Source organism: Hippocampus guttulatus, chromosome 6 (genome assembly GCF_054856545.1).
Source record: "Hippocampus guttulatus isolate MCC_2025c chromosome 6, RoL_Hgut_1.0, whole genome shotgun sequence".
Lineage (NCBI taxonomy): Eukaryota > Metazoa > Chordata > Actinopteri > Syngnathiformes > Syngnathidae > Hippocampus > Hippocampus guttulatus.
Window position 1 is genome coordinate 9,829,951 of NC_141266.1, and position 15,552 is coordinate 9,845,502.

General features: G+C 40.0%; 1 protein-coding gene across 1 annotated transcript in view; it reads right to left on the reverse strand.

The window, feature by feature from the left end:
• The window catches only part of LOC147203485 (oxysterol-binding protein-related protein 10-like), a 28,930-nt gene extending 14,062 nt beyond the window's left edge, over positions 1-14,868 (reverse strand). Inside the window, exons 1-6 of the mRNA XM_086113007.1 lie at positions 14,486-14,868; positions 12,030-12,208; positions 10,935-11,014; positions 5,630-5,722; positions 5,061-5,379; positions 1,939-2,033 (exon numbers count right to left, since the gene is read on the reverse strand). Coding sequence (XP_085969133.1) covers positions 1,939-2,033; positions 5,061-5,379; positions 5,630-5,722; positions 10,935-11,014; positions 12,030-12,208; positions 14,486-14,664 — 945 coding nt within the window. The 5' untranslated portion in view covers positions 14,665-14,868. The remainder of the gene's footprint in view (positions 1-1,938; positions 2,034-5,060; positions 5,380-5,629; positions 5,723-10,934; positions 11,015-12,029; positions 12,209-14,485) is intronic.
• Positions 14,869-15,552: the final 684 nt, after the last annotated feature.

Genomic DNA, 15,552 nt, shown 5'->3' on the forward strand with positions numbered 1-15,552 from the left:
TTATATAGCGCTTTCACAACAGCGGCAGCTGTAACAAAGCGCTTAACAAAACAGTTAACATAAAGTAAAATAATAAAAGAAAGAAAGAAAAATGAACTTTGACAAACAGCAATTTGAAGTCACAGGAAAGAAATCACTGACTGTTGAAAGTTACATCCAGTAGAGTAAGGACACACACACACACACACACACAAAAACCCCCCCACACACACAATGTACAGATGTGACTGCCTTGGGTCTAATAATTCCGAATCAATAGGGTTTTTGCTTGGACTCAACAAAGGCGAACAGTAACAAGGTTAACACTGTCCTGTGCAGCGGTGCCAAATATACTTCAAAAGTCACATAATACTAATATACTTCCATCTGGTCAGAATTGTCTTTAAATTGCCTGTAAAAACAAATTTCTCTCCCCCATAGAGTTCCTGCGACTAAAATTACTCATCATTGCCATTTAGCTCCCAGGGTTTGCCCTTTCCTCTCTCACATGAGGAACATCAAGTTAATGCGTTATGAGGGTTTGGAGAGTGTGAAATTGTCTGTCCATCATTTTGTGCTGCAGAGCTGACAAAGTGGCTTAGCCAGCGGCCTCATGTTTAAAGCACATGGCTACATACACTGGCTTCCGTTTTCACCAGTAGGAGAGATGTACAATATTTGAGGCCATTGCGCCTTTTGCTTTCATATTAAGGAATCCACAGAAAAATCCATATTTTGTTTATCAATGCAAACAAACAAACAAACAAATAAACAACACCCCCCCAATATTTTCATGAACTCACCCAAGTATCATAGCAGGTCTGACATGAAAAAAAAAGTAATCACAATACACTGCGCATAAAGTTGATTTTTAACATGATATCGGAATGAATTTCATACCGAACTCAACAGCGGGGAGGAGTAATGCTCCATCAATACTGTTGGGTTTTTGATTGCAACATACTAAATGTCAAAAAGAAAAACCCTTGAAGTTATTGTGACTGTTTAGCTTTCTATACAAACATTCTCCAGGCCCTTGGTCAACAATTGTGATTGCCTCGTCTTCATCGTGTGGTGCTGGTGATTGAAACTATAACAGGACCAGTTCACACAAAAAAAAACTAACTTTAAATAACCACTGTCATTCATTCATTCATTCATCCATTTTCTGATCCGCGTTATCCTCACAAAGGTCGCGGGGGGTGCTGGAGCCTATTCCAGCTGGTTGCCAGCCAATCGCAGGGCACACAGAGACTAACAACCATCCGCGCACACACACGCACGCACGCAAGCACACACACACACACACACACACACACACACACACGCACACACACACACACACACACACGCACACACACACACACACACACGCACGCACACACACACACACACACACACACACATGGACGTTTTCGGAATGTAGGAGGAAACCGGAGTACCCGGAGAAAACCCACACACGGAGGCCGGAGCTGGAATTGAACCTGGTACCTCTGCACTGTGAGGTTGACGTGCTAACCGTTGGACTACCGGGCCGCACCACTGTTATGCTTTCTTAATTTTCTGTTTGCCCCAGATTGTTTTCACTCTCATCTACAACATTTTAAAAAAACAAACTGTAGCCTTAAGTTAGACATGGAAGAAATACAATCAATATCAACCATAAACTGACAAATACAGCTGGTCCAAGCTCCAAAAACTACAAATTCAATGGCAATGTTCCCGGAGGTAAAAGAGTACTTCAAAATCATCTGATCATGTATGAATGTGTTGTAAATGAAAATTTTTAGGGTTGTATTGTATTACAAATCCAGCACAGACAAAGGCTCACACGCACACACACACACGCACACGCACACACACACACACACACACACACGCGTTCTTAAATATTGCCATCTCCCTAACTATTGTTTGTTGTTGCTATGACATGGTAAAATTGAACAGAATGTGCAATACCTCAATACGATGGGAGCGGTGACTGGACATGGTCGGCTTCAATGCATCATTTGTCATCTGCTTCTGAGGAGAGCTGGTCCATTCAGTCGAACTGTCTGTAGAGTGATACCAAATTGGAAAAAGAAGATGAGCCCCTTCGTCATTTAAAGTAAAACATGAATAGTTCATACAAGTGGCACAAAAAAAGCAATGTTGTATTTGTGTTAGGGCAGAGTGTTTGTTTATTGGAGAAATGCTTCTAGGCTATGAATCAAATTCCATTGGAAGGGCTATTTTATTTTCCTTTTAAATGGTGCCACATTTTAAAGGAACCGACAGTGGTGAGATGAGCAGCAGAGCTGAATTTGAGAGTTGCGCTCATGAAAATTTTTCCAAATCCTTGGCAATGCCAAACTGTTTATTTCGCTGTTGCCATTGACTTGTGGTGCTCACCCATCTAGCATGTTTGGCATGTATTGTATTGGAAGAGAAGATACAAAAGATTTTCATGGACGCAAAAGAGTAATAAACAAATTTTCCATTGGTATAGGATTTTTTGCTAAAAAGCATTTTCCAACAAAGAAATTATCTACCAAACACAAATGTCCTTACTTTTTCTGATGTTGAGTTAGCAAAATTACCTTATGTTACGGATGACTAAAATGTCATTAAAAGCTAGAATATGTCCACCAACCTTACCTTATTAGAACTTACAGTTTCCATTCATACATCCATCGATTTTCTAATCCGCTTATCCTTACAAGGGTAGCAGCTGTGCTTGAGCCTATCCCATTGGTCTTCGGGCAGTAGGCAGGGTACACCCTCAACTGGTTGACAGCCAATCGCAGGGCACACATAGACAAACCACCATTCACGCTCACAACAACACCGAGGGACAATTTAGAGTGTTCCATTCACAGATGGTGCATGTTTTTAGAATGTGGAAGGAAACCGGAGTACCCAGAGAAAACCCACGCAAACACAGGGAGAACATGGAAACTCCACACAGGAACCAGAGCCGGACTCAAACCCTGCAACTCTGCACTGTGAGGCGGACGTACTAACCAGTTGTCCACCGGGCGTCCCACTTACATTATTGTTATTATTATTATTATTTTTTTTTTTTTTTTAGTAGTAGTAGTAGTAGTAGGAGGAGGAGGAGGATGTCATTCTGCCTTTAGTCCACAATTTCAAATCATTTTAGTGTCTGCCACTGTACAGTGAGCAGAGAAATAAACCTTCATTTTTTTACAAATGTGACCCAAAATATTCTCTTAAACCAAAAACCTTAAATGGTGACAAATCATATTGTGGTAGGCATATTGTGTTCTCACAAACAAAGTAAAGATGTGAAGTGGTCACTGTGATTTTGTTCATCTGACGTGAATCATAGAATATGGTTTGAGGTTTTCACACATCCCACTTCACAGTCTCTCATTTATAGGATCTTCAGTGATGATCTCATTGGCAGATTGCAGTCTCAGAGGACTGAAATCGGAAACTTGAGACACTTTATTTACACCGTGTGACAACAACGTATAACAATATAAATAACACCGGTCAACAAAAAAATTCACAAAACTTTATAATGAGAGAAACAAGTAAACTTGTCTTGATTTTTTTTTTTTGCACTGATGTTTGTTGAATCTGCTCTAGTTTTTCTCTAACACATATTAACAACAACAACAATAATATGAATAATAATAAGAACAAAAATAATAAGAAGAAGATGTTCTCCCAGGGCCTGCGTGGGCTTTCTCCAGGTTTCCTCCCACATTCCAAAAACATGTATGGCAGGCTGATTGAACACTCGAAATTATCCCTAGGTGTGAGTGTGAGCGCGGATGGTTGTTTGTCTCTGTGTGCCCTGCGATTGGCTGGCAACCGGTTCAGGGTGTCCCCCGCCTTCTGCCCGAAGACGGCTGGGATAGGCTCCAGCACCCCCCCCCCCCCGTAACCCTTGTGAGGATAAAGCGGATCGAAAATGATGATAATAATAACAATAATTTAAAAAATAATAACATGTAAAATAGTAATATATTTAGTAATATTTATGAATTATGGGTTAGGTTCATCAACGGGTTAAACAAAAAAAAAGATATTTCAAAAACTTGTACATGAAAAAAAACATCAAGCCGTTTTTTAAAAAAAATCAGCTTCGTAAATATAATTAGGGACAAATAAAGCCATTCCTGATTTAAAATAAAAAATAAATAAAATAAGGATTTACCTGTATTGTATTTCTTGTATTGCATGGTATGTACAGTATTGTCATTTAAAAAATTGCTGTTGACCAGCGTAGTACAGTCAATGTTTTGTTCTTCCTGTAGGTGTCAGTAGAACGTTTCTAAGTGTAGCCAACTGCCCAAAACAGTCATGAAGACTATTACACTTTACATCTGTGTACTGGGAATTTTAAAGCTTAAGGGAATGAAAAGAAGCGTTTGTTGACTTTATATGACTTATCATATTTAGGCTCACTCGGAAAGTGACACTACACAGTACTGGCGGCCAATGCCCATCAGTCAGGCCTGTATCTTCTCCACTGTAAAGTTATTTCTCACCTGCATTTCCCTCAGGACAGTCTATTTTTAATTTGATTTTATGTTTCTTTAACGTTTATTGTGTTCCAATTTTGGCTGATTCTTCATTTAAGTCACGTTTCATGTCCATTACCTTTCCTTAACATCTGTTTCATCATTTTCATTTTCAAGCACAACAAACACACAGACGTTGGCCTGTTGGAGTTTGAGGTGCTTTATAAATATAGTAAAGCATGATTAATCGCGAGATGTGAAACTAATGCTGATTTAATAAAAATCGATGACATTTGAGGCTTAGTTTGTATTGTTATTGCCCAACTTAAAGTAACAAATATGGACTTTCCAGGTAAAACACCTTTCATTCTTGATTCTTGTACCACTGCCGACAAGATGTTGAAAGGTGTCTGTGGACATTTTGCCATACTGTATGTGACATTGACATCGGACTGAGAGAAAGCGAGACTGACAATCTGTTATCATGTGTCCAGTGTGCCTGGATTGTATACATATGATACACTGCTAAAAAGCATTTGAAATCTAATATTTTTCATGATTCTCTCTAAACACACGCAGTCTGATCACCATCATCCCTCAACTCACCTGCATGACTCTGAATGTCGTTGTGGTCCTTCTCCTGTCTTCGAGTGTAGCTACAGTGTTTGGGACTTTGCTTGTCACTACCGGAGTGAATCGGGCTTTCATTGCTCGACTTAAGACTGCCGGGTTCCACCTGGTGCACGCTAGAGCTGCAGCGCTGATTCCAGGACTTGACTCTCTCTGCACAGGGTGTTTCACTCAAACTCATTGAATGATAGTTCTGGTTTTGGTTGTGGGCCCGAATACTGTGGTGTAGCAAAGTGAAGCACTCTCCCAAGCAGCTCAACGTGGCTGCAGAGGTAGCTTTGAAAAATAGTAAGTCCTAGAACAAGAGCAAGGAACAGAGTGTGAGAGGGCAGTAATGAAAATGTTTTTCTTCGTTTTTCCACAAAAAGTGGAACATAACGAACAATTGAAAATGTGCATGTTTCTATATTTTTGGGACATCTAATTGATAATAATCATCATTCCTTGTTGGCAATATAATGGAAGTTTTTAACAGAAAAAAATGAACATCTGTTTGAGCAGGTTGCTTTGGCTGCGGTCAAATTGTATTGAACGTTTTTTAATACCTCATTCAGAGAGGAGAGGGGTCCAGCTCTTGGGGGCAGAGATTCATTGGAGTTGACCAGGATCTTCTCTTCCCCTTGTGCCTCAGTCATCACCTACATTCAGATCCACAGACCGGATAAGACAGTTTACAATCATTGCCGATGGCGACCATCTTATGGAGTGTGTTGTTGCAAACATTGATTTGTTCATAAAAGGGCTGCTGTGTTTACAAAAAAGCATTGGTCACCTTCAAAGCACTGCTCACCTCCGTACCACACCTCACTGATGCGGTCATTTGCTCTAAAGTGGGTCACAACCAAGTGCCGAAGAAGGTTGACACTTTTATATTTTAAACCAGTTGGACCTGATTCTATGAGGTTGACCCTGAAGAAATCCTCAAAATCTATTAATTAGGCCTATCTTTGACCACCTAACCCAGCTGTCTTTGCAAGAGAGGATGGTCAGGAAGGTGGGCAGCATGTCTCCTTACAGCGTGTTTATTGTAAAAACAAACCGTCAATTGATTTGGCACTTGCTCAGACTCTCTCACAGTTTATGTTTCTTTTACAGTCTGGGACAATTAATGGTGGAGAGTGAGGCCAGCACACTGAAACATGACCCACAGAAGTGCCAACATGTGGGATTTTATTTTATTTTATTTTTACAAACAGATGTCTCTCAAATGCCAAGAGTAAAGTCTAAAGAAGTACAATTTCTTGAACGTAGGATATGTGCTTCAAAATTTGCAGCGCAGGCTACAGCTCAACTTCATGTTACTGTCAACTGTTCATTATTTTGCATTGATACAGTTAGTTGTTTGGTACTATTATTGCTAATTGTTTTGTCCGACACTGATATGAATTTCTTTTTCTTTTCTTTAACGTCCATTCATTTTCTAATCCGCTTAGCCTCACACGTGCTGAAGCCTCTCCCAGCTCGGGCAGTAGGCAAAGCACACCCTGAACTGGTTGCCAACCATTCGCGGGGCAGACACAGACAAACAAACATTCACATTCACAGTCACACCTACAGATAATTTCGAGTGGATAGATGGTACTGTATGCTCTTCCTGAGCACGTGTGCCACCCCTCGGCGATTTCACACAAACCAGTTTTCTATTTTGTGCCTCTAACTGACAAACCAACGGTGATCAAAACAGAACTCCTCATTCCCTTGTGATTTTTGCCCTTGGCAGAGGTAATACAACAGCAGAAATACTTCCATTCTTACAATGACGAACGAACCCAGGCAGACAAATGTAATTGAGAGCGAAGAAGACTCGTGTGAGAAGAGAGATAATGAGCACTTCCTGTGACCCTTGAATGTAATTAGTAATGGCATTGGCTTTCCAAGTACAACTGGGACAGCAGCTTATTTAACGATGATATGGGAGATGAACTGTGATGACTGTTAACCACATATACATCTGTGAAGTGATTTCAACAGCAAAGACAACAATTGATCAGAAACAGGAGTGTAAACACTCTTTCTCTACGACTGCAATGCTCTACTCCACAGTCAGCAACGTGGTGCCTGCGGACACCCGGTAAGCCCAAAGATCACAGAAGTAGCCTCTTCTACAATAGTTCGCCAGTGACGGGACATGGTGATTTCCTAAGAATGGTGGAGAAGTGATTATTTGAAAACGTAAAGACGGGCAGAGAAAAGTGGTTAAGATTGCACGACTGTTTGTGTCTTATGTGTTGTGTTGTATTATTTTGTCATTTTATGTGAACTGTTCTTTTGATGGCGGCGCGGGCACCCGCAGCGGCTCCTCTCTCTCATGTGGTTGAGAGGAAAGAAATGTCATCTGTGCTGTATGTTGCACATTTGACAATGAAGTTGACTTGAACTTGAACTTACCGGTAATAAAAATAATAATGTGTTGCATATCGATATTTATCTGTTGAAAATTAACATGTAGACTAATATCAACATATGAATGATGGTAATTTGGGCAGATGTGTTATTTCAGAAGGTTCTATCAAACTGCTAGCCTTTCGCACTAATCTGTATCCAAGACTGTATCTGTATCCTCGAATTAGCTCTCAATTTCAAAAAGGTTGGTGACCCCAGGGAAATATTAAAATATACTCTAAACTGCATTAATCACAATGGTGGAACAGTTTTAGATGCAATCTCAAATATTGTAATTTCCATATCTTGTTTTAGAAAGACATTGCCAAGATGCGATGGTCTTGATCTGTGTTTATCAGGGTCCTAAACACAGATACGGACGCTCCTCCCTTCTTGTCGGTAAACTCAGAAATCAATTCAATACTATTTATAGTGCACTACATGGTCATGCATCTGTCTAGAGATGCACTTGAGCATGACATTCAGCTCACTAAAACGCTCCACTCAAGGCCTGTGGTTTTATTTTTAAAGCTGCCTTTCAGTAGGAGTGTTTCTTTCTTTATTTCCGTCTACAATAGTTGTGATTGTTGTGTCTATGATTGTTTTGCTATTTTTATTTTACCATGAGCCAACGCAAGGGCTCCAAATAAGACTCCTGATCCATGTTGAGATCTCAAATACAACGACAATCAGGCCAAATGTGATCTTCTAAATATAACTGTGACCATGTTCAGCACACACATCTCTTCTGTAAACACAGTGAATGAGTTTCCGTGATATACAGTATCATACTTCTACATACAAAAATTTTTAAAAAGCAAACTAAGATTTGACCTGTGAAGCTCAAACAGAAAAAGCTTCATACACAAGGAGGTCCTATACTGAAGAGACAAGAACTACAGTTAACACAAAATGTAGGTTGGATAAGACAGAGGCAAAGTCGAAGTAAGTCTTTTCATAGCACCGTCACACACTCTCACACAGCATCACTCAACACTTGTCATTCTCAGGGGAGGGTGAGTCATCACTCCTCAGACAGCGAGGGAAAGATGCTAAGACACTTTCACAGTCAAAGTCCTGATGTAGCCAAATATAGACTTGGATTCATCACACAAATAACAGGTTCACGTCATCACTGCAAAAACAGGATGGCAAAACATGTGCACAAAATTTAAAGAAAGGAATCTCATTATGTCACTGAATTAACTTCAAATTGACAAAAATAATGGATGTGAATAAAGAAATAACATATATATGTATATATATGTAATCCAAAAGAGGAAAGAAAAGTGTAAAAAAAATATATTTCTACTTATACTTTAAAATATAAGTCTGTTGTTTTTATTTTAACGATTTGGAAAGCATCTTGCATCCTGTCTTTGTTCCCCTCAACACCTTCTAATTTTTCTCAGCGGCTTTCACGCATCATTTTCTCACTTAACCCCCTTGACTCATTTCTCACTTTCTTCTTTCACACCACAGCTCCTTGTCTCTTCTCCACCTTGATAATCAAGACTTTATCTAAACTTCAGCAAGACTTCTTTACTTTCTCCCATCCTTTCTTCTCCTTCCCTGACTTGACATGTTTATCACAAGTCCTCTTTTTCGAGCCAAAATTAAAAACTGAGGCTAAAAAATACAAATTCAAATAAATAACCAGCAGTTATCTTTTGTACCCTTGGAGATCTGGAAGAGAAAGCAGCAGCCACAGGAGGTGAAGGAAGTAGGATGAGAGGCTGTCGTTAACCTAATTCCTTTCTGCCTTTGCACCCGCTGCACCTTCAGGCTACACTGCTGCCATCTAAGTCTAAAAATGCACGGAACAGAATTGGGTGGAAATTAGCAGCCCATTAGGAAAGAGACACGAGTAGAAAGATATGTTTATCATGCGGAATAAAAGGATAAATAACAGGTTGTGGATAGAGTTGGGATGGCATGAGGCAGTGGGACTCCAAAGCTTTCATCCTGACGGATGACCTGCTGCCACCCCAATCAAAATGTGATCATGTGATTTGAGGAGAAGAACTTCACTTCTCCCTGTACTACGATTTCATCAATTTCAGCAATGACACCGAAAGAAGTCTCAGCAGCAGTTGCAGCATCCTGGATCTACCCTTGCCAACTACCACCCCGCCTCTGCCATTGCTAGTCCTTTGCCAGGTTGAATCCACCATCACACCACCTGTTTGATGGCATTTCCCATGACTGCTTCCTGGCCCAACTTTCATGTTGCAGCAGTTCAAATGATTCCAAAGTAACTTCCAAGCAGCACTGGACCGGGTATGATACAATACTTTCTACACCTTATCAGGCACTCCTCACTTAGACCAAGAAATAATCCACTAAATGAAAGCATCTGCTCAATGTTGTGTGGTTTCTGAATGGGTTTTTTTTTGAAAGGATAAAATGGTTGTACACTAAAAGGTGAATGAATTAATACATAAGAATAATCATGTATAGTCTTTACTATATACAGTAAATTTCATACTATGGATGTGTGTTAGATGTGATATCTTGCGATGCTGATTGATGTCTGACTGTCCAGAAGCACAAAGAAAAAATGAAAAGAAATGTATGTAGGTCATAGTGGCTTTAATCCTTTACTGGCCCTAGAAATGTATTGTTGTACATCATGTGAAATTGTTATTTTCTATCAATAAAAGGCCCATATTATTATTAGAAGTATTACCAACATATTTAAGTTATTATAATGAACTTTCTTCACTGATTGGCTGGGAAAAATCAAAGGGATTACTGTTTTAGTATTTCAACAATAGGTGATGGGGCATTTAACTCTCTGTAATCATAAATGCTGTATGTATGTGACACATAAAAAAACTTGAGTCTTGAGTGCTGGAGCGAGGCTTGAAATGAGTTTGCGAGCGAAATGCTCGTGAAGTAAAGCATCTGGTTACAAGACATGGCCACACGGTTATCGAGTTAAACACAGTACACGTAGTGCTCACACAGCACATTAGCAAATGAACCACACGAAGATGTGCTTAAATATATCAGCCGCCTGGTGCAGCTGTGTGTGGAGAAGAGTGAGCAGATGGGAGGCTTTCAGTGGTGAGATGAAAAACGAAAGGACACCAAGTCGTTTTGTGAGGGTGTAAAACAAAGCATCAGCGTCAAAGCATTTGGATTATTTCGGTTGTCCATTTAGTGACAGCAGGTCACGTGAAACTGTACATCACCATTCCGAGCCTGCGTTGCTTTTAACACACCTGTGATAGTCAAAACGTGTCAAAGAGCAGAAACCATTAGAGATCAGACATCTGCTTCATGCCTGAGTGGAGGAGATGTAGAAACTATAAGAGGCTGAATAAAACAAACTGTCTTACAAATACGGTAGCTAATCCAATAAGGAAGCAAGAAAGAGAAGGGAATTGATTGAAGATTGTTGCCTTGTGGTCAATGCAGAATTCAACCAATGGTTGAAATGACTGTGCGTGTGCGTGTGCATACCTTAGCCCCATTGTAAGAATGACATCGAGAACACAGCTGCAGCTTGGTCATCCATAACTCCTGCTCCGCTGCATTGGATGCTGAAACAAACAAAAAAAAACGTGCATGACAGCTGCCCTGCATTCATCAAAGACAGTAACAAAGAATTCCTGCTTGAAAGTGAATGAAATTTTGGTTTCATTGACGAAATTATCAAACAAACAAAAATGATTTAAGCTCTTGATTTACTGTTGCAATGTTTACATCATTGACAAAGCTTTTTCCAAGAACTGTTAAAAGGTTGTTGTTGTTTTCACTGCAATCAGTGAACAATGTTTGTGGAATGAAGGCCGGCAGGTGTAACAATAAAGTGGCTTTCAGCTGTCTGTGTTTAAAAGCTGCTGCAATATTTTTGATCGTCCATATGTAGTTGCCAAATAAAAAGGTTGCCGTAGGAACAGAAATAACGACCAACTGAAATTTGGTTCCCCGATTTTGAAAAAAAAAAAGTTATATCCGTATATCCGTAAAGTTAATACTGCTTACTGTACATTGAGTAGTGAGCTAAAATGTTCTCTAAAAACAGGTGGGTCCAAAATAAGCCAATTTGGGTCAAGAATGGACCAAAATGCTTCTTGGCCAATTTGACCCAAAATTCTGGGTTGTTTTGAACAAAATGATCCTATTGGAAGTGGATTGGTTCCTTTCTAAGAATGTTATCGGCCACCACAAGTTTTGTTGTAGCTGTTTTGTTTCGTTTGACACTGACGATGTCGTCGTTCAATTTCCTGTCTTCCGTGCAGGCTATATGCACCCTGTGATTGACTGGCGACCAGCCCAGGGTGTAATCTTGCCTATCACCACTTGGCTGGGATAGGCTCCAGAAGCCATTAAAATTTAGTGGAGATCTGGATAAAGGTGAAAAGAAATGTACCATTCCAATGACAGTATATGGTCATTATAGCGTTTTAATATCACAAAGTGAATGGTGATCCAAGAGCATTGCACAATACCGTTGCTGCAACAATACCTGTACCTCGAACAAAAGGTTTGAATGTATTTAAGTATTTATTTATTTATTGAGTCGCTAAATCCAGTATTACGTGTCACACTTACCTCTAAGTTTATAGGCTTCGCCAGTCGACGACTGAATAACAAACATGTAAGGAAAGTCACCGGCGGAGACAACCCGTGCTCCGAGTAGAGACAGGGAACCTCTTGGAGGCCGCTGGCTTTTGTTGTGTTCATTTCGATAGTAGTCAAGCCGGCTAACCTCGTGGTCAAGAACAAAATACCTGCAAGAGGGAGAGAATTATGAAAAATGACAGAGGAAAATCAAAATACAGTTTGTTTTTTTTGAGGAACAAATGTGTATAAGGTGAAAATCTCACTTTGAATTGAATGACACTATAAATTGTCAGCAAAATGACATCCAAGTAACATTCGGGAGACCATTTTAGTAGAATGATCAGACCATGCCACTGAAGTATCAACACTGTGATTGTGTAAACAACCTAATGCAACCACAACACTGGGAATAACAGATGCAGAGAATGCAAATATGTTTGTGTGTTAATGCTCAGTCAGCATTCTCAAATGGGGAGGAAAGAACAAACTGAGTGAAATATTTCACCCGATAGCTTTTCCCACAGTCAAGAAGCAGTCTCACATTTGGATGGTTCTATTGATCCAGTTGGACAGTTTAGAAAAGAGAGGAAGACAGTAACAGTTGGGAAAGGGGTGTGGGGGGTGGGTGGGGGGGTCTAGATGGAGAGAAGATGTTGGAGAGGAACAAATGCAGGGCTTTCCTGGATGACTCATTCAGTATTTCTGGGACACTCGCCCACACAGCTCCTCTCAGTAGTGTTCACAATACAAGCTAAAATTGAATTATTGGAAGCATGCACGAACAATTGAATGGCTACAAATATGATATAAGTAGGTGGGAGGTGATGAACAAAAGTTGGCTGCGAAGACGATTTATAGGACACACTGTGAGTGCGTGTGTCAGTCATCCACAATGACATGAGCACCGACGGAAACATTGAGCTCCTCGTTACATTTTTGATCGAAAATGTATGGGAAAGTGAATCGGGCAGGAATTATATTCAGTATTAGTGTGCTGTCTCCCATAAGAGGGCATTTCTTAGAAGTAATGGAACAAAATACTGATAATGTAATGTGTTGTACTGAAACACCGGAAGGACAATCAATGCCTCGATGAAATGAACAACAACAAAATAGGAGCATGTTACACTACTCCAGTATTTTTCCATCATTTTATTCATATCATCATTTGTTCCACTGAAACTGTTTCATGAAGACATGATACAAGGTGACCATGTTTTAAAACATAGACATAGAAAACATAGCTTTGGGCTTTCGGAAGAAGCTACTGCTTGGTTTTCAAACTATTTTAGCAGTCGGTCGCAATGTATTAGATATGATGGTCTCTGTTCTGACATTATATCTGTTCACGAGATTGTGACCCAGGGTTCTCTGCTCGGTCCACTTTTATTTACTATCCATGTGAAGAATCTTGGTCGAAATGTGGAAAACGCAGGACTCAACGCTTATGCGAATGGCACCACTGTCTACTCCTCTGCTGCATCCCTTGCACAAGTCTCTAAAGATTTGCAAAATACCTTCATGGTGCTGAACCTTGTTTCAAATGTAGATAAGATCAAAGTGAGTTGTCGACCCGCAGGCTCCTTCACTGGCACATCTTCATTTACACTACAAGGCAATTCTTGGGCTGCTTCCTCCCTATCTTTGTGTTTTTATCAGGCAGGAAAGTACCTGATTATATTCATTACATTCTCAGTACTTGTTCTTGCTTTGTATCCCAAATACAAGGATAGAAATTGGGAGAAAGGCTTTTGGGAATGTCCTGCAAAATGAAACCAGTGGTTCTATACTAAAATAGGAATTAGGTTTGTACAGTGTATGTTTTCCTTTCTTCAGTTGAAGAGAATTTTTTCTTCTTCAATATTGTGTATGATTTATCACTCAGTTGCTGTATCATGACACCATACTGTAGTGAGGGGCACTGTGACAGCACGTCGGGATACTCTGGTTTCATCCCAAATTCCCCAAACATGCATTTTAGGTTAAGTGAAGACCAGCATTGACAAATCCAGGTCCAGAAAGTAAAGATCCTGTCACGGTTTGGCTTTAGCTACGGGTCGTTTTCATGGTTGAGTCGAAGAACCTGTGGCTAAAACCAAACTGTGGCAAAATTGCACATCATATTTCATTATTATGAAACAGAACAAAATCCTAAATTTTGAAATTGAATGATTAATGTCGGCAACTCCTAAATTATTTCCCTTAAATTTCTCAAGCAGCCGTGTGAGATCAAGCTGCGATAAAGCTCTTTGCAATTATAATTTCACCTTTGGTTAACCTGACAATCTAAACAGAAATCAATAACATTTAGACATTGCCCATTACATATCTACACAAATTAATTTGGCATGCAAGTTAAACATTTATCAACGGCATGTTTGTAGTAAAAGTTTGAAAAGGATATACTGTACATATATTTTTTAATTACACTGCATTTCACTCACCTATTCTGCCAGCCCTGCAGGAGATTAGTGTATTTCCTCAGGACTCCCTCCAAATGCTGTTGTTGCGGCGACGAACCTGCACCACTATGCCCGGACTCGGAAACAGGTGGTCCAACTCGCCGTTCTTGCCTCTTTTCGGGATATCTGGCGGGGCTCTCTTGGCGCACGGACCGGCTCATGCTGCCGTTCCTGTTGCTGCTCAATTCTGTCTGTTCACGGTTGGTTACTATGTTTAAGTGTTTGTAAAGAGACAGGCAAGAAGTGTCAAGAGATTGCTCCTCAGCGATTCACTGCAGCTTTTAGCAATTGATGCAGTGATAATGAGATAGATAAGGACACAAATTCTACAAGTAGAGGTTTGCTGCTTCCTGACAGTGTTGACACTGAAGAGATACGGACTTATTTACTGCGGAGCTGTCCTCCTCCTCCCTCCTGGTGACGTTATTTTGTTTTTTTTCAATTTGGAAATCCCGGGTTGGTCACTCCCCCAAACCAGGAATACTCCCCCCTACAGTCAGTGGATATGAATTATTCAGAATAGCATTACGGTATCGCAGGCTGGGTGGGTGGGAAAGAACTTGCAAAGGAAAAAAAATATCAAAATGCTGTATTTAGGATCGTGTTTGAAAGCAATCTAAAGTTTTGAATATTTTTTGTATTGTAAATTGTTAAAATGTCCATTGTTATTGCATGTCTGCCATTGTTATGTAATGTTGTGAATCTTACCATGGCGTCATCAGTAGATGACGCTGACGTGTGCAGTAATTTAACCGCAGTAAAAATAACACTTATTGGTCGCTTTACTTACTCGCCATATTTTCGATTGTCCGTTTTTCGGACAACTTTAAACTTTGTACTAAATGCAACTGGAATGCTTCTGATGCAAAATCTCCATAAAAAGTCTCTTACTTGTAATAGTTCGTTTCTAATTGAAAACTGGAGCAATGATGACAAGGCATGCAAACTACTCATCGTCCCTTTGTTAGCTCCTTTTTTACGGTTGTCGCAAGTCATTTGCATATTTCACTTCCCACCTAAATTAAATGACTCTCCAATGTGAGTGATTA